This window comes from Chrysemys picta, chromosome 1 (genome assembly GCF_011386835.1).
Source record: "Chrysemys picta bellii isolate R12L10 chromosome 1, ASM1138683v2, whole genome shotgun sequence".
NCBI lineage: Eukaryota > Metazoa > Chordata > Testudines > Emydidae > Chrysemys > Chrysemys picta.
Genome location: NC_088791.1, coordinates 154,297,181 through 154,319,204, shown reverse-complemented (window position 1 = coordinate 154,319,204; position 22,024 = coordinate 154,297,181). Strand labels below are relative to the sequence as shown.

Genomic DNA, 22,024 nt, shown 5'->3' with positions numbered 1-22,024 from the left:
GCCTGTGATGGCCTCTCTTGATTAAGTATCTTGTGTGTGGTCCTTTGGACTGACTTTACGGACATGCAGAACAGCAAACCTTTAATATCCACTCTCCTCCTTCTCCTCCTCCCCTCGATGTGATTACAAGGGAATACCTGTTAGGGCTTAAAGAGGATTAAGGTTGGTGATTGTATGTATGTCTGATTTACCTCCCTTCCATATGCCTCCCCAAGTTTCAGCTCACCAGACACCTGGAAATTGAGGATTATGCTGCTAGCTTGCTCTCGGGAATAAATCACATTCCCCCTCATCCTCTAATAATTCCACTGGATCCACTGTCCATCTCTGGATTCTATATTCTATTAGTGCCTACAACGTGCTAGACTCTGTCCACATACACAGAACCACACTACACAGAAAGACACAGTCCTTTTCCCCATTCACAAGACAAGCATCATGGAAAAGTTGGGGAAAAGGGAGCCAATCCGTACAACCCTATTCACCTCAAAACTCTATTTAAGAAGCTAATTTATTTTTAAACAGTTGAGATTTAGGTTCCACTTGTCCCATGGGCTGCATATCTCTGGTCACCTCGTGGTTCCCTCTACACACTGAGAACTGGCCTCCTTTCTGCTCCTCTCTGCCATCTTCATTACTGTGGCAGCAAGAGCCTTCTCCTCGGCAGCTTCTGCATTCTCAAAGTCTCTCCGCGTCATTCACTTTCTAATGCCGTAAACGATTTTGTCCTCCCTGTTTTGCAGTATGCTTTTTCTTAAAGACTCAACACACTTTACTTTGTATAATCACATATTCACTCACACCCAGATACAAGGGATTAACCACACAATTTGTCAGTAAGGGACTCCCTACCCTTTCTGAGGTGATAGTATTTGGGGTTTCAGATCAGGGCTTGACTCAAATCCTTGCTGTCATCTAAGTTGTGTTTAATGGCTTATTTGTAGCCTACCAGGCTGGGTTAGCTCTTGGCCAGGACCCATCCAATGACTGTAATGACAACCAGCGGGTGGTGCGCATCGTCATTCAGAGACGTGGACAGAACGAGCCTGTGCTAGGCATAGAGTACAGACAGCGCAAGATCACCATCCAGAACCGTAAGTGACCACTGGGGAGGAAAAAGGGCATGAATCCAATAACGACCCAACATTCTGCCTGCCCTCGCTTCACAAAACATGAATCTGGTCAACTCTATCTGTGACTTACAGACACTATGAGCAAGGCCTGCAGCCAGATTCCTGTTGAATGTCACCACTGGAGGATGTTTGCAGTTCCACAAGCTAAAGCTGAGATAAGGGCACTTGAATTTCATGCTCTCACACAAGCTGAGCACCACAGGGGTTAGGAAGGAATTCTGCATCATATGTGGCAAGTGACCAGGTGCATTATATGGAGTTCACTTTCCTCTGAAGCAAGGTAGTAGCTACAGCCAGACTTGGGTTACTAGACTTGATGGAATGATGTGGTGTGATCAGGGGGTGGGATACCAGACTTAATGCATCAGTGATCTGACCTGATGTGGACAGGAGGTGTGATATTGGATTCAATCTGATATGATAAATCCTAGGGATATTTTTCTTATTGTGCAATAACATGCTTTGATGTGGCTGACTGATTTTTCCTCTGGAAAAATAATAGGCTGACTCCTTATTAGGAGGAGAGAAAGAAATGAAAGCTAGAGGGGTGTGTACAGTGTAAAGGTTTCATCGTTTTTTTGCAGAGGACAGGGTGATGTAGTGTACTATTTGTAAGTAAGTCTACCTTCCAGTGGCCGAGTCCACAAAAGGGATAAGGGACCTGCTGCTGCAACTGACAGAGGGAGCTCTTGGTTAGCTCAAGTGGCAGTCCTGTATATTTTGCTGATGAAGAACCAGGGGTCTAGCTTCCCAAGAGAGGAAGGGGTGGTGGTGCAGCACCTGTCTGTGATCAGTAGCACAGGAATTTGTTACACTAGGGTCTGAGAGCAGTGCCAGTCCCAAAGTGCCCTCTGGTCACTGTGTGTTTTTCTTCCCTAGGGGCAGACCTTGTGATCAATGAGGTGATGTGGTGGGACCATGGAGTCTACTACTGTGCTGTTGAGTCTCCAGGAGACACTGCAGGCGACCCAGACAAAGAGGTTAAGCTCGTTGTTCTGCGTAAGTGCCAGCACTCTGTTTTTCCATCCACCTGTAAATCTCTCCTGCCATTCTCTTTTCTCTCTCACCTCAAAGTCTCTGAGAGGTGCTCAGTATCTACCTGCAGCAACATACAATCGGGGTCTCTTAATTCCTCTCCTCCTCCTCCCCCCCCTTAGATTGGCTCACGGTGATCTTCATCGTTCTTGGTGCTCTCCTCCTCCTCATACTGATCGGGGTGTGCTGGTGCCAGTGCTGCCCCCAACACTGCTGCTGCCATGTCCGCTGTGCCTGCTGCCCAACCCGCTGCTGCTGCAATGAGGAAGGTGAGGCAAAAATGGGCATGTATATCAACGTACTATGGCATCCACAGATACGGAACATGTCTCGTATCACTCAATGTATGGGGAAAGCAGGGCTTTTTAGTAGCAAGCTAGCCTGTGACATTTCTCTGGCTAATGTTACCCTCAGAACAACATTTATAAAATGAGAGATTGGAGTCTAGAAAACATGGTCCCCATCCCCTCCCTCCCTCTTTGTCCCAGGTCCAAAGGAAGCAACCCCGACCTCGTATCTCTCTCCTCCCCCCTTCCACCATTTTCCTTACATGGCTAGCTCAGTGTCATTTCTTCCCTATCCCACTGCAGTTCTTCTACCGCAGCAGCTGAGGTAGGCAGGGACTGCCTTGTCCCAGGAGTCATGGTAGAGACCCTGTCCTTAGGTTCATTGACAGAGCTACAATCCTTAAAGTGTAGTTCTGCTCCAAAAAGTAGCTTTATAAAAGCTGAACTTTTGTGTCACTATGGCTAGCTCTAAACTGCTACAGTTTACAACTAAGACCAGATTATCCCATCTCTGGGCCTTAGACAAACAGACACTTCTGCTTGAGTGTGGAGGGGAGGCCCTGGGGCGGGAGGGGTCGTGTGTTTGGAGAGCAAGCCCTCATGTTGTAGTGTGGGAGGTCAAACCCACCTCCTGAAGCATGGCTTCTGTCCCACAGGGCAGGGTCTGGATTCCTGCTCCAGGCATTGCAACCTGGCACAGGGGTTTGCAGCGCCATGTAGGTTTGGTCCAGGTTGGGCTGCAGAGGGTGGCCAGGGGCAGGGGTCAACTTTTTTTGTTTGCTCCTTCTTCTTTCTCTGATTCCTTGATTGTAATTTGTGCTCTTCTCCAGTCCTCTCCATTCTTCCGCACTTTTCCCTCAACTGCACGCTGGGATTTATGCGTGTAGAAACCTTCCAAGCAGTTCTTCCTTTTCTGCCTCTTTTCAGAAGTCCTTACAGCTGTTGCTCTGCTCCATTGCTCCCTGACCCAATTCCTTTTGGTCTTTATTATTATTATTTTATTATTGAGCATCCAGAAAGCTACTTGTCTCCTTCCAAAGCAAACAAAGAATGGGATGCTAGAGGCATCTCAAAATAAGTTCCTGGGATAACAGGACGTTATATGGAAAAACTGGGACTGTCCCAGTACAGGCAGAAGAACACCGCTCTTTAGACAGACATCCCCATACATACAGTATCTTTGTTCGCTTAGGCCACTAGAGGGCAGCCCACACCATCTGAAGCAAGAAAAGCTGCTGTTGATGTCCAGGTAAAGGTTAAGGACCTGGATTTTTGAATCTCTTAGGGTATGTCTAAAAAGCACACCAATGGCAGTGGCGTGTAGGGTACCTGTAGCTACATGCCACAGTGTAAACAGGTTGCAGCCACACTGTCAGTGAAAAGCTATGGCAGAGGGGAGCTGCCAGAGCTTTTCCCTGCTGACTCCTCACTGCCACAGCCTTTCCCTTTGGTGAGAAAAGGCTCCTACTAAAAGTCCCGGTGTAGACATGGGAGGTACTGCTTGGGCATGTAGAGAGTCATATACAGGGCCGGTTCCAGGCACCAGCGAAGGAAGCAGGTGCCTGGGGCGGCCAATAAAAAGGGGCGGCACTCTGTCCATTCTTGGGGCAGCACGTCCGGGTCTTCGGCGGTAATTCGGTGGCAGGTCCTTCACTCCCTCTCTTCCTCTTCGGTGGCACGTCCGCGGCAGCTCAATCGGGTCGGTCTTTTTTTTTCTTCGCTGCCGCAATACACAAAGAACAGGTGTTTTCACTCTAGGTGAGTTGTTAGATTAAGGCAAAATGAAGAAATTCCCTGCCCCAGAGAGCTTACTCTACCCTACGCTGGCGAGGACAGAAGAGACACAATTTGTTGTGTGTGGACTCACTTCTTATGGGTGTCCATAGAAGAGGCAAGTCTTCAGGAGGGACTTGCATGGGGAGTGTGTGGTGGTTGGCAAACAGATATGGGGGGAGCATTCCACATATTGGAGGCAGTATGGAGTGGGAGAAGGTGAAAAGAATTTTGAGGCTAGCATCTTTGGTGGTGCACAGGAGTTGGAGTGGCAGGGGGAATACAATGAGAGGAAAGATCAGTGGAGTAGACCAGAGCCAAGTTTGTAGCACTTTCACCGTGAGAACAAGAAGTTTAAATTTGGGAGGGGAGAAATTCAAAGTTGGGGATGACATGGTCAAACTGGTGAGCAAGGAAGATAATTTTAGCAGCGATACTGTGCATCTATTGGAAGGGTACAATACTGTACAGGTGTTGGATCAGCCAGAGAGAAAGAGGTTGGCGTAATCCAGACAGGAGCTGGACAGCGCAGGACAGAGTGCCTTCACTCTGAGCACAGAGGAAGGGATGGCTTTGGAGATTGTGATGGGGTTGGGACTCACCACCTGGCGCCTCCTACTGGTTGTCTCTGGGAATTAGCTCCTGTCCAGCGGAGCGCCCCCTCCTGGTGGTGTCCCGTCTGTCATCTCGCCCTTAGTAGCAGGGTAGTGTGGCCCCATAGCCAGAGCCCATATAACTCCCCTCAGTAGCAGGGTAGTGTGGCCCAACGGCCACAGGCGTAGGGGGACCCAGGCCCTCCCGCTCCACCAGGTCCCAACCCAGGGCTCTCCTAATGGCAGGGTTCCCCTTGCTGTTGGCTCAGTGGGGATCCGGCCGCAGCATGCCAAGCTCTTACGCGGCTTGTCCCTAAAGTTCCTCTGGGTCACTTCCTACCTTCAATGTTGTGGTCTCCTCCGGAGACATGGGTTCCGATCCATTCCCCTCCAGAGGGTCCTCCATCTGGGATGCAGGGTGCGGGCCGGCTAGGCTGGCTCCTAGAGCCTGGAGCGTGGGCTGTCCCTCCTCAGGAGCTGGCTGTGTGTGTCCTTCTCCTCCGGTGGTCAGCCCCAACTGAGCAGCTTTGCAGGCTTTTATACCTAGCCTCCAGTTGGAGCATGCCCAGCAGGACTTCCAGGGCGGGGCTTCCTCTGCCAGGAAGGAAGGGTTAACCCCTGCTGCGCCAGTGCGGAGCCGCTCTGCCCCGTCACAGAGATACATTGTAGAAGATGAAACGGAAATGATTTGGACAGTCTGCGTGGATGGAGCAAAAGAGAGCAAGGAGTTTACTGTGACTCCCCATCATCAAACCAGCCGTAATTCTGGGCAAAAAGGAGGTTGGAAGTGTTGTCAGCAATGATGGGGAATGGAGAAGTTAAAGAGGGATTAAGAGGAAGAAGGAAGTAAAGTGCCTCTCTCACTGTGTGCAAATCTCCATCTTGATCTGCTTCACAACCCTGCCCCTAGTGAAAAAACAGGTGGACCTTTTACATTAAAAGGTGCAGTACATAACAGAACCATATCTCACAAGGGAACTCTTTCCCATCTGCCTTAGATGGTTTTGCACCCCAGCAGAATTCCTCTGTTTCCATTTCTAGCAACTGCTCTAGACCTTCTCTTCTTTCCTGGGTCATGCTCATTACGCTGGATCCTCTCTGACTCTGTTTCAACTTTGCCCCAAGCCAAAGAGAACCCTTCATGTGGGTGATCTCCAGTAATTCTCTATTGCTCACACCCACATGCTGCCATATACCAAGCAAAGTTTGTATCAAGAGCGCTGGGCAGGTAGTGTCCCTGAGCAGAGACGCTGTAACTGTCTCTTCTTGCCTAGCCCTGGAACGACATCGGTTCATGAAGCAGGCTCGGACGCTTATGCCATGGATGACACACCATCCGTTCTACGTGGGAGGTGACAGGAACTCCCAACTCTCTTCTTACCAACTGAACCCATTGCTGCAAAAAGGTGAGCCCTTGGGTATCCGTGCAGGGAGAGTAAGGCAGGCACTTGAGTCTGGTAACTCCTTGGGGTCTAGTAACTTGGCTGTGCTTCCTCAGCCACAGTGGTGATGAGATGTTCCTACCATGACTCAGTTATATTGTACTGTGGGGTAAGAGGGGATCCAGTCTCTCTGCCCTGGAGAGGGCGCTACAGGGGTTATGCTGTTCATAGTCAAAACTGACACAAAATGAGTAGAAGGCTATTTGTTTATGCTGCCACCAGTCTGTATAAATGATTGAGGACAAACGGTCCTCAATACCTCTATTACATCTAACAAAGAAACAAGGGAGGATTCACGTTGAACGTAATTCTTCCCTGTTATTGGTTCCTTATGTCCATTTCCAGGCCCTCTCGTCTCCTACCCACTCCCCCTCCCCCTCAAAAAAGTAGTCAAAGTTGTAAATGAGTATCAATAACTTAAGGAAAAGGTTAAAAGACTGTTGTACAGAGATGAAGATTAGCAAACCAGAGTAGGATTTCTTATAGGAAAACTTTAAAAACGCAAACACTGGAAAATAAGGAAATGCAGCATGATGTTTTACCAAACAACTTTAACTCTGCCCTTGTTCGCCATCAATTTGAAACAAGTTTTGTAATACTGTCCTGACAGCTGCACAGCATGCTTCTTCAGATTTAGCTCCTGTGATTTCAGGACATATTATAAACTGCTTATATGCTTATTGCTGGAAGACCTCCTAACCGGTGATCTCTTACAACTAACTGATATTGCCCACCATGCTTCTGTGCATGCTGTCTTTGTACAGCCAGTCAGTTAACTCCTATAGTTGCTCACATCTTAAGCCCCATTTTCCTGGCCAAACTGTACATCTTGGCTTTGTCTACATGGCTGGGGGAGATCGATCTAAGTTACGCAACTTCAGCTATGTGAATAACATAGCTGAAGTCGACGTACTTAGAACTACTTACTGTGGGGTACACGCTATGCGATGTCGACTGGAGATGCTCTCCCATCAACCCCCCTTGTGCTTCTCGTTCAGGTAGAGTACAGGAGTCGACGGGAGAGCAATCTGCGGTTGATTTGGCGGGTCTTCACTAGACCTGCTAAATCGACCGCCGATGGATCAATCGCCGCACATTGATCCCCTGGTAAGTGTAGACAAGGCATTATACTCCTTCTGTCTGTAAGTAAATGAGTTTGAGACTGAGCCACCAAGGCTGGCATGATTTAAGATGTGGTACTCTGACACTTATCTATGACACATGTCTGTTAGGAAAGTTCATGCTGGCAGAGGACAGGGGCAGAGTTAAGATTGTTTGGAATACCATAAGTCTGTGTATTTTCGTACTTCTCGACACTGTTGCTCTTAAGTTTTCCCTTATATTACAGTTCATTAGTTTGCTATTCTTTATGCTAATCTTCATAGTACTTGTTTTTCTTCATAGTATTAAGGTCACAAATATGAATCAACTCTAGCTTCACAAAGTTTTTTGCATGTGAATTTACACTTGGCTTTTGACGAAGTTGGCAGGGAAATGAACTGGTGTCCCAGCCACACAGAACAGTTTATTCTTTTTCAAGCAGAAAAATTAGAAGAATACCTCCTGAACTGACATTCCTGGTTTGTTGGATGACCCTGTAACTTATCACCTCTAAGTTCCCCAAAACACGCCAGCCTATTACTAGCTTGGCTTCGGTCCTTGCTGCATGTGGTGTGGGGGCTGGATGGCTTTGCAGGGGCCCCTTTGCCTAACAGGCAGAGAGGGGAGAAGGTATCCGGTAGCTTAGTTGGGCTCCTTTTTGACTCAGGAGAACCAATTTGCTCATTAGCAGGGAGGGGGAATGTCTCCTTATTGCCTCCCCCTGACTGCTGCTGTCCCTTGTCCCCTATCCTTAGATGTCTCTCTGCAGAGCAGCCTCCCACTGGTGCATTCACAGGGCCAGCTGCCCCCCAAAAACAACATCCTGGACTATCTGGAGTCTGAGATCCAGAACCTCAACCTATCCCAGCCCCTGCTACCCTCCCACCACTTTGGGGCCAACCAGCATCCCAGCGTGCTCTCCTCCCTGAGCTCGGAGGTTGTGGAGCGCAGGGTAATCCAGCTGCCTCCCATCACTGAGCTCATCCCATCCTCGCAGAGGAGCAGTAACTTATCACACCTGCAGCGAGCTGGCCATGCCGCAGGACCCTGGGGCTCCACAATAGAGGATGAGAGGGAGGACTGGAGAAGACGCCAGCCCTTGGATGGAGATTCTCACTCCAGCTTCGATCGGGAATCCTGGGACAAGGGACGAGACCAGCCGCCTCAGAGGCAGGGGGAGGGCAGCTATGATGGCAGGCACCGGAGTTCCAGGCGGGATGTTTCGCCCATGCGCCGGCCAGACCGCAGTAGGTATGGTGACATCTTCTACCCTCAGGAGGCTAGGGAGCGCTCGGGCCGCCGCTTTGACCCCAGGGAACAGCCTTTGGAGAGGCAAAAGTATCAACGCTCCAATAGAAAGGGCAGCAGTTCGGAGCAGCGGGAGCGCCAGCATCGCAGCTACTCTCCTCCGGCACGGCGAGAGTCGTGGAGCTCGGCAGAAGAGCTTGATCGCTTCCAGGGGAACAATAGGCAACGCCACCGTCGCTCCCCAGGCTGGCCAGAAGACAAGCCGCCCAGTTACCGCTCACTGGAAATCATCCCAGCCAAGGACAGCAGACACAGAAGCAGCGTGGGACAGCAGTCGGTGAGTCAGAGTCCCTAACTGCTCTCTGATGAGAACGGTTAGCCCCTCTGTGTGTGGGAGAATGGGTGTCAAATGCATGCTGGAGTCTGATGCATGTCAAGGCAGGGGTTAGGTGCAAAATGTCCCACACAACTTGGTTGAGGGAGGTGCTGAATTCTCCCACATCGCGTGCTCACACAGCATAGTTATGATGTGTCAGGGTAGGAGGGGTATCAAATTGTTCCCCTGACGCACAGCCTTGGGAAGGGGTGTCTGTCACCCCAGGGCACAGGGGTGTTGGTTTTTTTTTTAATTTTGATTAGTTCCATTTTTTAAAAATTTCAATTGGCATGTTACTTCTATAAGTTTCTGCTATTTAAGAAAATTAACAATAATTTTGTAAGGAGCAAAATATACCTTTATAAATACCTGTATCTAATATGGCCAAAACATTCAGACTTGAGCACCTAAAGTTAGGCACCTAAGTCCATATTTAGGTTCCTAGACTAGTGGCCCGATTTTCAGAGGTGCTGAGCAGTTAGTGCCAATTCTACTGCACATACCTGGACTGAGAACTGAACTTGCTTCACATTGAACAGGGATTAGCTGAGAACAATTTTTGGGAGCTATCAACCTGGGGCAGTAATTAAACTGGCAATGCAGGGGCAAAAGGCTTCATATCCAATTCCCAACCTTATCCAGCCCACCCCCTGTATCCCCTGACTTTTTTTTTTTTTTAATACATCCCAATTTTTAGGAGGTGTGGGGAAACAAGTGACCTCCAAGTCCCTCAGATGTAGGATCTTAAAACAGAGGGCTCTTGTCAAAGGGGTCATGCCCCACAGCAATGTGGTATTCCCCTCTTCTCTCCCCTCTCCTGTCAGAGCTACAAAGATAGGTTTCTCTAAGGGAAACCCGGGTCCAGTTCGAACTCTGTTGCTGGTACAAAGGTCCTTGCTGCTTTGCTACAGAGTGGGGTAGGGAGACATGCTTTCTATGTTATCCCCACACTTGTGATTCTCTTTTTTTATTTTTTCCTGCAGGAAAAAGGAAGTTCCCGCAGTGGGAAAAGCATGGTCATTTAACACCATGGTGGAAGGACCGAAACTCCCAGTGGTTCTGCTTTGGGGCTCCCTTTTGCCCTCCCAGTGTGTAATTTGGGACGGCTATTTCTGACTGAACAGGAGACCTGGAACAACTGGATAAAATAAAATGTAGTGGAGACCAGTGATGAATCTGTGCGAAGGGGGCCAGGAGTTCAGTGGCTTTATAACATCTGAAAACCTTCTTATTCCTTCCTTACTCTAGAGACTTTGGTTTCAAACAGACCCTGGTTGTGGAACATGGTCCCTTTGAGAGTAGAGCTTCTGGTGGCACTGAACAAATAGTATGTCCTCCCTCTCTGACTTCGAATATCTCCAAATGTTGTGCATGTGGCCCTGAGCTTCAGCACCAAACATTAGAGTGTTCACTGTGACTAACAAGTGGTTGTTTCCTTTTGCCTCAGTGAGTTTCTGTCGTACAGCCCTAGATGAAACCATCAAGCAAACAATACTGTGCAGTAAAGGAAGCGTCAGAATGCTACATGCACACGCAGATCTACATGCACTCTCTACAAGAGCGCACAGCAACTTCTGTGCTTGGAAAAACGCCTCAAAATTGCCAATGCTTCCAGTTTATATTGACACATACCTTAATAAGGACATGGAGAGGCTCTGCCTGGCCATTTGACCCAGACTCTAGTGTATTCATGAGTTCAAAGTACTAATCTACAAGGTTCTGTTATCATAGGTTGATGCTGTTTTCGGGGGCTGAGCTATGGGTAACTGCCATCTTGGCAACAGTGGGCCTGATTTTCAAAGTTATCAAGCTCATGCTCGTTTTAAGTCAATGGGAGCTTGGTGATACCCTATCACCTCCAAAAATGATGACCTCTGTAGGTATTTTTTTTAAGGAATCAGCCCTTTCCCGAACATCTCACGTGCTCTGCTTTCCTTCTTGGCCTCTGTCCTCCTGAGGTGCTTATGGGGAAAATGGGCTCTAGAAGACAAATCTTGTCCCTTGCTTTGCTATTGCCCTCCTAACATGCTATTAGGGAGCTGATCTTTACCCTGAACATTGCATTTTTCCTAAACTTGTTGCTCAACAGATCTGTGGTTTGGTTACTATTGGATTAAGGTGCCTGCCTATAAATTACCCTGTAACTAAAAGCAAAGAGAGAATTTCCTTTGGAAACCAATTGCAATAGGCAGAATAGCAGGTCAGTCTGTTTTTTCTTGGCTGTGTTGCAAAGACGAGACAAAAGAATCCTTTTCTCTGGATGTTGAGATAAGAGCCTTCTGATCACCATGGTAAAGCTGCTTTCTAAAGGCACTTTGTGAACTGCTGACAGTAGGTTTCAGCTCTTTGTGTGGAGCTTTGGGAATGGCTTGTATATTATTTTGTAATTCACAACACCTAAAGGTTGGTCAAGACCTATTCTTACTTCATCCAGTCCATTTCCCAGCTGGCACAGGATTGCTCTCTACAGGACATTTTAAAATTAAAACTGTCAGTGGAGTGCCTGCCACTTCCTTTGGGAAACTAGCTTACAGGAGTGATTTTGAAAATGACCCTTTCTTGCACTCTTGTGGGGAACCTCTCTCTGGAATTCATATAAAGTGCTTTTTCTCCCTCCCTGGGGCTGTGTGTAGGCCAGATAAAAGAACTCCTGGATAGCACTGGTGCAAGTATCAATGGATCAGTGTGGTGTTGCCACACTAGGTGTGTTCTTTGTGTTTGTGGTTTTTCCCTTTGCTCACACTTCGGCAGTACTACAACATCATGGTAGCAGTGCTTTCTCTGGGTGTACTGTCCCACAGTTCCCAGCTCTGCTGCCTGAAGCAGTGGCTGCGAGTGGATTCTGAAAGGCTGTCTGGTAACCTACGGCCACTGTGAAAGGAGTCAAATTCCCACAATTCCCTGGGAACTAGTGCCATTTCTTAGTTCTTCTCTCAAACTGAGGGCGAAGGATGAACATCCAGCTCCCTCTTATTGTTCTATAAGAGGGTTTTTTTTCTGGATTATCCTGAAAGAGTTGGAGACCAATGCCAACAGCTGATGGAACATCTTATGTAATCACCATCATCTTGGCCAGCACAGCAGGGATTGAAACAGGGACTATTAGAGCTAAAAGCTTGAGATCAAGAACCAGGCTGTACTGCAGGAGACTAACAAACTCACCTCTTCTCTGGATTGGGGGATGTATCACTTGTATGGACGACTACGTCACCCGTGCCCCACACCTGGAATAGCTGGCTCCATACAGAACTTGAGGATGATGCTCCCAGGTCTCGTATTGCGTCTGGGTCTGTACCACGGCTGCACATCTGTGGAATCAAGTTCATCTGGAGACCTGTGAGGGACACGGCAGGGACTGCCTAATTTTATGTTAGAGAAGAATTTTCTGTATTTCCATTGTGAGCCAGCCCTGACATTGCAGCAACAAGAATGTAAGGATGAGGGCTCCATTCCCCATGGAAAAGAGAGACAATTGCTCTGTGGAATCCAGCTCCCTTGGATGGATCTGTGAAAATTTTTATTTAAAGATGAGATTTTAATGATATGTTGGTGGTAGTGGTACTTGTGTAATTCTGATGGTTTTAATACATTTCTCTCTGTGTGTGGTTGGCTAATGATTTTGTATTAGTTATGAAGAGTTGGTGGACAACTGAATTGATATTAAAGAATAGCATTGTTGCCCCTTCTTCCCGCATCAGTATCCCATTCTGAGGGTACGTCTACACGTAAACCACTACAGTGGCCCAGCTGGAACACTGCGGCATTGCCGCTGTCTACACTGCGTCAGGAGGGTTCTCTCATTGGCATAGGTAATCCACCCTCCCAACAAGTCTTTTGTCAACCTAGCCCTGTCTACACTGCGGGGGTAAGTCAGCACAGCTATGTCGCTCAGGGATATGGATTTTTCACACCCCTGAAAGCTGTAGCTATGCCTTTGTAAGTTCCCCATCTAGACCAGTCCTGGTACTCAGCACTGCCCCTCTGCAGCTGGGGCTGAGCAGGTTGACTTCCCAGGGAGGAAAAATCAATAATACGGATTCTGGATATATTCAGTGTAACTTGCTTGATCTACATGCACCCTAATTCTGAAATGAGATGATCAAACAGCATGCAGGACAATCCCTTCTCTTCTTCCTACTCTCTCAGCCCAGAGCAGTGCCCAGCTCCCAAGGAGCAACTGCACCCCATGAACTGATTCTAATAAGAGCCCAAGGCACATAGTAAACTGCTTTTTGCACAGCTGCTTCTTTCCCCCAAAGCTGCCTCTACACACAATCTTCTGTAACCCCAGCCTAACACAGCATGTCTTCCCAAGAGGCAAAACTTGTTCACATGCTAAGGGCTTTCCTAAACTGAAAAGTTGCATCAGCATAACTACGTCTCTCAGGAGTGTGAAAAATCCACACTCCTGAGAGTCATAGTTAAGATGACCTAAACCTTGCTGTAGACAGCTAGGACAACAAAATTCTTCTGTTTACCTAGCTGTCTACAGCAAGGTTTAGGTCATCTTAACTATGTCTCTCAGGAGTGTGGATTTTTCACACTCCTATCTACCTCTCCTAGAGGGAGTAGCTTACCTAGACTTGAGCAATGCGAGAATCCCTTCTATTGCTGTAGTAAGTGTCCACACTCAAGCACTACAGTCATGCAGCTGTGTTGTAGTAGCATTTTAAGTGTAGACGCAGGGCCGCCTCTAGGATTTTTGCCGCCCAAAGCAAAAACAATTTTGGCCGCCCTCTCCCCCTTATTTAATTACCCCACCCCTCAACTCCGCCCCTTCCCCAAATCCCCAGCCCTGCCTCCTCCCCCCAGGCTCTCAAGCCTAGGAGGGAGGGAGGGGGAGAAGCGGCGCCGTGCCGCGGCCACTCGGAGTCTCCCCCTCCCTCCCAGGCTCTCAAACCTGGGAGGGAGGGGGAGACTCAGAGTGGCTGCGGCGCGGGCGCCGCTTCTCCCCCTCCCTCCCAGGCTCTCAGGCTTGGGAGGGAGGGGGAGCAGCGGCGCGCGAAACGCCGCTCGGGATCTCCCCCTCCCTCCCAGGTTTGAGAGCCTGGGAGGGAGGGGGAGACCCCGAGCCGCGCGAAACAGCTGATTCGCGCGCCGCTGCTCCCCCTCCCTCCCAGGTTTGAGAGCCTGGGAGGGAGGGCGAGTAGCGGCGCGCGAATCAGCTGTTTCGCGCGCCGTGGCAGCAGCAGCGGAGGTGAGCTAGGGCGGCCGGGGCACATTTTTAGGGGCTGCATTCTGGCGCCGGCCATGCCGCCCCTAAAAATGTGACGCCCCAAGCACCAGCTTGTTTTGCTGGTGCCTAGAGCCGGCCCTGTGTAGACGTAGTCTGTGGAAAAAGAACATGAAGGTTACATGTAACAGTGCTATTTGGTGATGACTGCCAGAACTGTATGATTGTATTACTGACACAGCTTGGGGCTTTTGGCCTAACACCGAGAAAGTGAGCTCTCTTCTTCCCTTTCCCTACCAGCTCTGTAGTAGAGATGAAGAAATTATTTGTGAATAGTTCATTAATTCTGGTTTTGACCATGTTTGGGCCCCTATTTTTCACTTTTTGATAACATTCACATGAGCTAAATTCTGCTTCTATGTATGTTTTTGGGGAAACTAATTTCAAACCTGTAGCTGAAACATTTAATTTTATGATTAAATGGTGGACAGTAGTAGTTTAGATTATCCAGTCGGGGACTGGAAACAATACTATGTGGTTTACATAACAAAACATGCAGTTCAAATAATAAATACTCATACTTGCACAAAATGGAGTCAGAGAAATCCACAGACTGCAGTTTGTTTGCACAAAAAGTTTCAAATAATTACAAAGAGCAAACAAATTCATAAGTCAATGAGCTTGTGTATAGGTGGTGAACTGTATAAATTCATTTCCAGTTGCTGATTCAGTTCTAGTCTCTGTGGATCCTGTTGCACAGTCAAAGGAATATCCTTTGCATACAAGAAAATTCCTATATCAATAGAGATGAAGTGGGTACAAAGTGATTCTGCTATAACGAGACTCTTTCTTGTGGGTAATGAGTATGCGTGAACCTCCCATTCCAAGCTCTCCTGGCCTGCAGGGCAGACAGATATTGATCCTGGTAACTGCTTTCCACTCATTGCTAAGAGCCATGAATGGTATAAAATCTTCTGTTCTCACTGAACAAGAATGGACCCATGTGCCTGGCTCTCTTATGCATTTGCAGAGCTCCTAACACTGCAGTAGGTAGGCACCATTCCAGGACTGGAGGCCGAGAGGCTGCTTTTTGTGTAACTGCTGAGTTGTTCAAGCAAAGTAAACAATCACATAGACTGTTGGCAATCGCGCAACCCATAACCAAGAGTGCAAAAAGGCCCAGGAACAATCTTAGAGCTTGTCTTTACTGCAGAGCTCACTCAGCTGAAGTGAGAGGTCCACACAGCAAAATAACCCTCAAACAGCACAGAGTGTTTGTGTTAGCAGTACAGTGTAGCTATGTCTCGATTGCATTATTAGACCCAGCAGCACTTGAGCTTCTACCTACACCTCCGATGGGCCAGCTAACTTGAGTTTAAAGCACCAGTTAACCTGAGGTAGAGATTTTTGCACGTGCGTGGGAGTCAAGTTAGGGGCAACATTCAAATTATCTTGAGCTAATGCTGCAGTGAAGACAAGCCCTTTTGTAGTTCTGCATCTTGTTTAATCTCTACAACGTGCCTTGTACTATTTTTCTATAATGTCATTCCACTGTGCCAGCTGTACAATGAAAAGCCAGATGGTAACGGATGTTTGTATGTTTTGGTTTTTGAGTGATTGTCAAATGTATAATTAAAATAAATGAGAACTTCTAGCCATTTGTATCTGTGGTCTGTCCTTCCTACTCAGACCAAGAAATGTAATCAAGTGCTTAAAGCAGAAGAAACGGAATCAGAAAATCTTTGTTCCAAGAGTGACTCTAGAACTAGCCTTAGAGCTGCTTGGACCATGTTCTCTCCTTCCCCCTGGAAAATTTTAACTTTTTGTCAAAATGAATAAAATCAGGGGGTTGGTCAGAATTTTTCAGTTTTCAAATGAAAAATTGAAATTTTTCAAGGAAAGCAGACACTTAGACCCAGATCCACAAATATTTTCCCATTACTCGTATTGAGGTGCCAAATTCCCAATGAAATCCATACTTTGAGGACATGGGCCTTGCTTTTGTTTAAAACGCAATCTCCATCAAGAAGTAATTTTGACAGAATTACAGGACCTTAATCAAGTCACTTTACAAATCTCTGTCTCAGTTTCCCTCACTGTCTGTCAAATGAGATAATGATACTTATCCTCTGGTTGTAAACCGCTTTGAGCTTATAAGTGACAACAGAGGTAAATAGTACTATGATGTGCTTATTAATTGGGTCTTGTTTTTAAATGAACTCTCTTTGCTTTTTCCATATGTGAGAGAAGAAAAGATAGTAGATAATGTTTTCACCCCTCAGCTCATAGAGAAATGAAATGAAATTAAATGAAAACTGACTTTTCATTAGAAATACAAAAATACATAGTGTAAGAAAAGGAGAATATAGCTGCTGTTTGCATAGGTGCTCAGTGGGAATGGGGGGTAGGGTATGAAGCAAACACTAGGTAAAGGCTCAGGATCTAGTCTCAGCTGGACTGACCCTTTATTACCAAATCCCACTCCGAGCAGGACTTGGGACTCTGCACCTCCTGCCCATCCCACTCATCTGACCCTTGTTGTGAAAGAGCCAATGTGAAGCCAAGCATGACCTCTGACCCACTTGCTATCTCTATATTAACTTTGTGTAAGTGCTTGTGTTTCAGGCACACTTCTACCCCTGCCTCTGCCAGTGAGAGAGAGAGCGAGGTAAGAGCAACATTCCATCTGCCGTTTCCAGCTGTGCGAACCTTGTAACTGATTGGTGTCTATATGGAATGTACAGGAGGGAGTAGAACAGGGAGGCTGTTTCTACCTCATTTCTTCTTACAGACCAAGGGCTGGATTCACTCAGGTTGGTAGCCCACCACCCCGAGGCAGTAATGCTCCCTGGAATGGGGGTGCATTGGCAAAAACCATCTGCAATCCCTGTTCCCACTAGGGACCTGGAGTCAGCTGGCACATTTCCAAAAGCTGGGTAGTGCCAACGCAGGAAGAGGTGTGCTGATTCAGTGCTTTTCCCAAGCAGCCTCCACCAGCGGAGCTCCAGGCTTTAAAGAGGAGAGATTCCCTACCCCTTAATGACCACATGGATGCATATTATACCTTAGGTCCGTAGGGGTGAACGTGGCTCCAGGACTAACAGAGAGGAAGCTACCTAAGCAATAGCTGTCAAAGTGATAGCTAGTAACCAGCAGCTGCCTGGTTGCCATCGGCAGCATAGCTTCTAATGTGGACTAGGAAGGTGCTGTGGAGAGAAGCAGCCTTAGGTATGCAGGCTAATGGTGAGAATCCCCTGGTAGCCACCTGGTGTTAGGTTAGCAAAACCCTCAGACTTGGCAGCCCAGCAGCCTTCCCTGTCATGGGAAGTCCTACCACTGAAATGATTTGATTTGACTAGAGGTGTTGTAACTTAATTTAAATCGAAGCATGTTAACTTTCGAGTTATCTTCCAGCATGTGCCCTTTGAAATCCACTGTGTTTTAAAAGCTTATTTAATTTTACCCCCATGGCTTGGCCTCGTATTAGCTTTTCACTTGACCAAGCAGAAAATAATGTCCAGAGAAAGAAGCTTGGATGAGAACAAAGCAGGATTTGTGCTTAGAGCGTTAACTGCATAAACAATGTTTTTGCTCTTAATTATCCCCAGCATGAACATGCCAAGAGAAACTCTTTTGGACGCCCAGGCAGGTCATTTCTCAACCATAGGAATACAAACAACAGATCAGTTCAGGCCATCTGGTTCAGTATCCTATGGCCAACAGTAGACAGGACCAGATGTTTTAGAGGAAGGTGCAGGAATATAGTGTACAATTTAAGAAGCAACCTACCCATGGGGGAAGTGTCTTTCTGACCCCTGTGTTAAGTTAGTGGTTGGCTTTACCCTGAAGCATGTGAATTAACTCTTATATAGGATAAAGCATTTTTGCTTTAACATAGCTAATGTACGCTTGGATGTTCTTACTAATTATGCATATTCATGGTACCACATTGGTGAAATAACACTGTATTAGCTTTTTGCATTGAATGTCCTCATCTTTTAAGGAGATAAAGGATATAATGCAAGAATGATCTTGATGTCTCTTTGACTTGTTGCCTGTTGTTAATTCGGGGTATGCTGTTCTTCTCTAGTCAGTATCAAAGTGTTTAATTGTGCCTCCAGCTGGTTTCTGAGGGTACTGCATTGAGCTTGTGCTGCAAACCATGCTTCAGTCCAGGGCTTTGGCGGTGGCTCTGATTCTGCTCCTCGGCACCAGTCTCTCTGGTAAGTCTTAAAACCCTTCAGGCTGGCGGGGATATTCCTCAGCTTTATATGCACTTAACCTGCTTTGCACAAGTCTATCCCAGCCATGAACTAGGATTAGGCAGAGGGTAGAATGCATGAATTTTCATTGTGACTGGGAGTGTGAAGCCAGTTACTAGTGCATCCTCCCACACACACGGCTTAGTGGGGAGTATCTTAGCACTGTGTTCTGCTGTCTAAGTCCCACTGCATTCACAGGTATGAGAACGCTGGCTGTGCTGTTTAAGTTTCTGCAACATGTAGAGACTGAAGGTTTGTAGCCTAGAACCAGTGTTCTAGAGCAGGGGCAGGCAAACTTTTTGGCCTGAGGGCCGCATCGGGTTTCGGAAATTGTATGGCGGGCCGGTTGGGGAGGGGGTCGTGGCCCGGCCCCCACCTCCTATCTGCCCCCCCCAGGACTCCTGCCTCATCCAACCCCCCCGTTCCCTGATGCCCCACCCCCAGGAACCCTGCCCCATCCACACACCCCCGCTCCCTGTCCCCTGACCGCCCCCGGATCCCCACCACCTCATCCAATCCCTCCTCTCATTTCTGATGGCCCCCCCGGGACCCCTGCCCCATCCAACCACCCCTTCTCCCTGTCCCCTGACTGCCCCCAGAACTCCTTCCCCTGTCTGCCCCTTGCCGCCCCATCCGACCCCCCCTCCTTCCTGATTTCCCTCCCAGGACCCCTGCCCCCATTCAACCTCCTGTTTCTCCCCCCCCAAGCCCTATCCACACCCCAGTCCCCTGACCACCACCCCGAACTCCCCTGCCCTCTATCCAACTCCCCTCCCGCTCCGTGTCCCCTTACCGCGCTGCCTGGAGCACTGATGGCTGGCAGTGCTACAGCTGCGTCGCCCAGCTGGAGACGGGCCACTCCACCACCATGCAGCACAGAGCACTGGGTCAGGCCGGGCTCTGCAGCTGTGCTGCCCCAGGAGCTCACAGCCCCACCGCCCAGAGCATTGCGCTGGCGGCGGAGTGAGCGAGCTGAGGCTGCAAGGGAGGGGAGACAGCAGGGGAGGGGCTGGGAACTAGCTCCCAGGCCAGGAGCTCAGGGACTGGGCAGGATGTAGTTTGCCATAGTTTGCCCACTTCTGTTCTAGTGTGTGGATCCTACACTTGGACACTGGCCTTTGAATTCTGGGGAGACTTTGAATCCTGCTACAGTCTTCCAGCTGGTCTCTTTCCACTGCACCTCTTGGGAGAGCTCAATGCTATCATGGAAAATGGTCATTAAAGACGATTAATATTCTCTTCCTCCTCCCCAGAAGTGGGTGCTAAGGCAATCTCAAAGAGACACGTCCGTCATGACTGGCTGATCATACCGGATTCAATTGCATTTTACATGTACGAATCTGTGAACAAAGTGTCCCCTAAAGCTGGTCAGTTCTTGGCGGAAGCTGTTCAGACTCCAGTAATCTTTGAGATCAGGTATGAAAAGGTTTCCTCTATTCCTGGGGTGGCTTGTGAGGAAATGGGGAAGATTAACTACATTTCCATACAGAGAGATCTTTGGGACAACAAAAAGAACCACCCATCATAGAGTAAACATTATGAAACCCATGTACCAAAGCATATTTCTCCTCTCCCCCACCCTTGGTCAGTCCTTCCTACTTAGACCAAGAAATGTAATCAAGTGCTTAAAGCAGAAGAAACGGAATCAGAAAATCTCTGTTCTAAGAGTGACTCTAGAAAAGAGGTGGGCAAACTATGGCCCGCGAGCTACATCCGGCCCGCAGGACCGTCCTGCCCGGCCCCTGAGCTCCTGGCCCAGGAGGCTAGCCCCTGGCCCCTCCTCTGCTGTCCCCCCTCCTCTGCAGCCTCAGCTGCTCGCTCCCCACCGGCGCAATGCTCTGGGTGGCAGGGCTGTGAGCTCCTGGGGCAGCGCAGCTGCAGAGCCTGGCCTGACCCGGTGCTCTGAGCTGCGTGATGGCGGCAGTGGTGGCGTGGCCTGTCTCCAGCTGGGCAGCACGGCTGTAGTGCCACCAGTCACCGGTGCTCCAGGCAGCGCGGTGAGGGGGCACAGAGCAGGGGGGGCTGGATAGAGGCCAGGGGAGTTCGGGGTGGTGGTCAGGGGGCGGGGGTGTAGATAGGGGTCGGGGGCGGAACAGGGGGTTGAATGGGGGCAGGGGTCCTGGAGGGGCAGTCAGGAAGGAGGAGGGGGGTTGGATGGGGCAGGGATTCCCGGGGGACCGTCAGGAATAAGAGGAAGAGTTGGATGGGGCAGTGGGTGGCAGTCAGGGGCGGGAGTCCGGGGGCGGTCAAGGGACAGGGAGCAGGAGTGTGTGGATGGGGCAGGGGTTCCGGGGTGGGGGCATCAGGGAAAAGGGGGTGTTGGATGGGGCAGGAGTCCCGGGGGGGGCAGATAGGAGGTGGGGGCCAGGCCACGACCCCCTCCCCTAACCGGCCCTCCATACAATTTCTGAAACCCGATGCAGTCCTCAGGCCAAAAAGTTTGCCTGCCCCTGCTCTAGAACTAACCTTGTTATCTCTCCTTCCCCCTGGAAATTTTTGACTTTTTGTCAAAATGAGAAAAATCAGGGGGTTGGGCAGAATTTTTCAGTTTTCAAATGAAAAATTGAAATTTTTGACAAGGAAAGCGGGGTGGTTCCGGTGGTAAATATCTATTCCCCAGGTAACGGATGATGGCAGGCAGAAACAAGAAGTGTGCACACCTGGGGGATACACAGTTCCATATTGCTACTCACAGCCACACACCTACCTTGCCTCCTGAGTTGAATCCCTATAGGGCAGTTCAAGAGTCCCACAGCCATATTAATGGACTCATTTGCCAGGACTAATTTGTCCCACAGGCAAATATGAGAGTGGCAGCCCTATGAAAATAGAAACAGCGGGTACCCCACCCAGACATGTACCTTACTGATGTGTTACTGTCTCCTACAGGAACTTCCTGATGAAGGAGACCTCTAAAATCAGTGTGCTGGCAGAACAGCTGATGGAAAAATTAACAGGTCTGTGGAAGAAGAAAGAGGAAGCCCCAGCCCAGCAGTAGAATTGAGACAAGTCACAAGGCCGCTTGACATAAGTAATTAGAATGTGCAGTGTTCCCTCTCCTTGTGGACTGAGATCAGCTACTACCATAGAATTGTCCCTGATGATGTCACTAGAAGGGATGGGAATACCAGCTTCAAAGATCAGAGAACCTGTCTCCCTGGGCAGGGAGGGGGAGAGGGAGGAAATGCACTATCAAAGTAGCTGCTGGATGTGAGAAAGGGAATAGAAGGAAGACAGATTCTGTAGTTGAATCTTGAAAGCCAATTTCTCCTTCAACAATTGGGTCACTTGACCTTCCACCTCACCCCAATAAAGGTTTGGATGTGTTTATAGTTCAGTTGTTTCCTCCTTTGCATTAAATGTTTAAGTGGGTGGTGGTTTTATAACATCTTTTTCTGCTGTTGTGAGAGCGGATATGATGTAAGGGAAGTGATAAGGCTCAACTGTTATCAGTGATACTAAGCATCAGCCAGACAAGTGTAACCAAAATCAGACACTTCCCCTCACCACCTTCCTCGTAGGGGGTCACCTGACCTGTGGTGTAGTCTTTTGGGGGCACTTGGTAGCATGCCAGCTGTAACAGTCCAAAGACAGTCCTGTA

At 48.6% G+C, this 22,024-nt stretch overlaps 1 protein-coding gene across 2 annotated transcripts in view; it reads left to right on the top strand.

Moving 5' to 3' along the window:
• ILDR1 (immunoglobulin like domain containing receptor 1) overlaps positions 1 to 21,755 on the top strand; it is a 29,234-nt gene extending 7,479 nt beyond the window's left edge. The window contains exons 3-11 of one of the 2 annotated variants that reach the window (XM_005311211.4): positions 945 to 1,094; positions 2,013 to 2,132; positions 2,291 to 2,437; positions 6,096 to 6,227; positions 8,120 to 8,949; positions 9,972 to 14,025; positions 14,109 to 16,829; positions 18,283 to 18,384; positions 21,313 to 21,755. In XM_005311211.4, coding sequence (XP_005311268.2) covers positions 945 to 1,094; positions 2,013 to 2,132; positions 2,291 to 2,437; positions 6,096 to 6,227; positions 8,120 to 8,949; positions 9,972 to 10,013 — 1,421 coding nt within the window. In that variant the 3' untranslated portion in view covers positions 10,014 to 14,025; positions 14,109 to 16,829; positions 18,283 to 18,384; positions 21,313 to 21,755. Of the gene's footprint in view, positions 1 to 944; positions 1,095 to 2,012; positions 2,133 to 2,290; positions 2,438 to 6,095; positions 6,228 to 8,119; positions 8,950 to 9,971; positions 14,026 to 14,108; positions 16,830 to 18,282; positions 18,385 to 21,312 lie in introns of those variants that run through there. The other variant, XM_065573450.1, reaches the window with a different exon arrangement.
• The last annotated feature ends 269 nt before the right edge of the window (positions 21,756 to 22,024 follow it).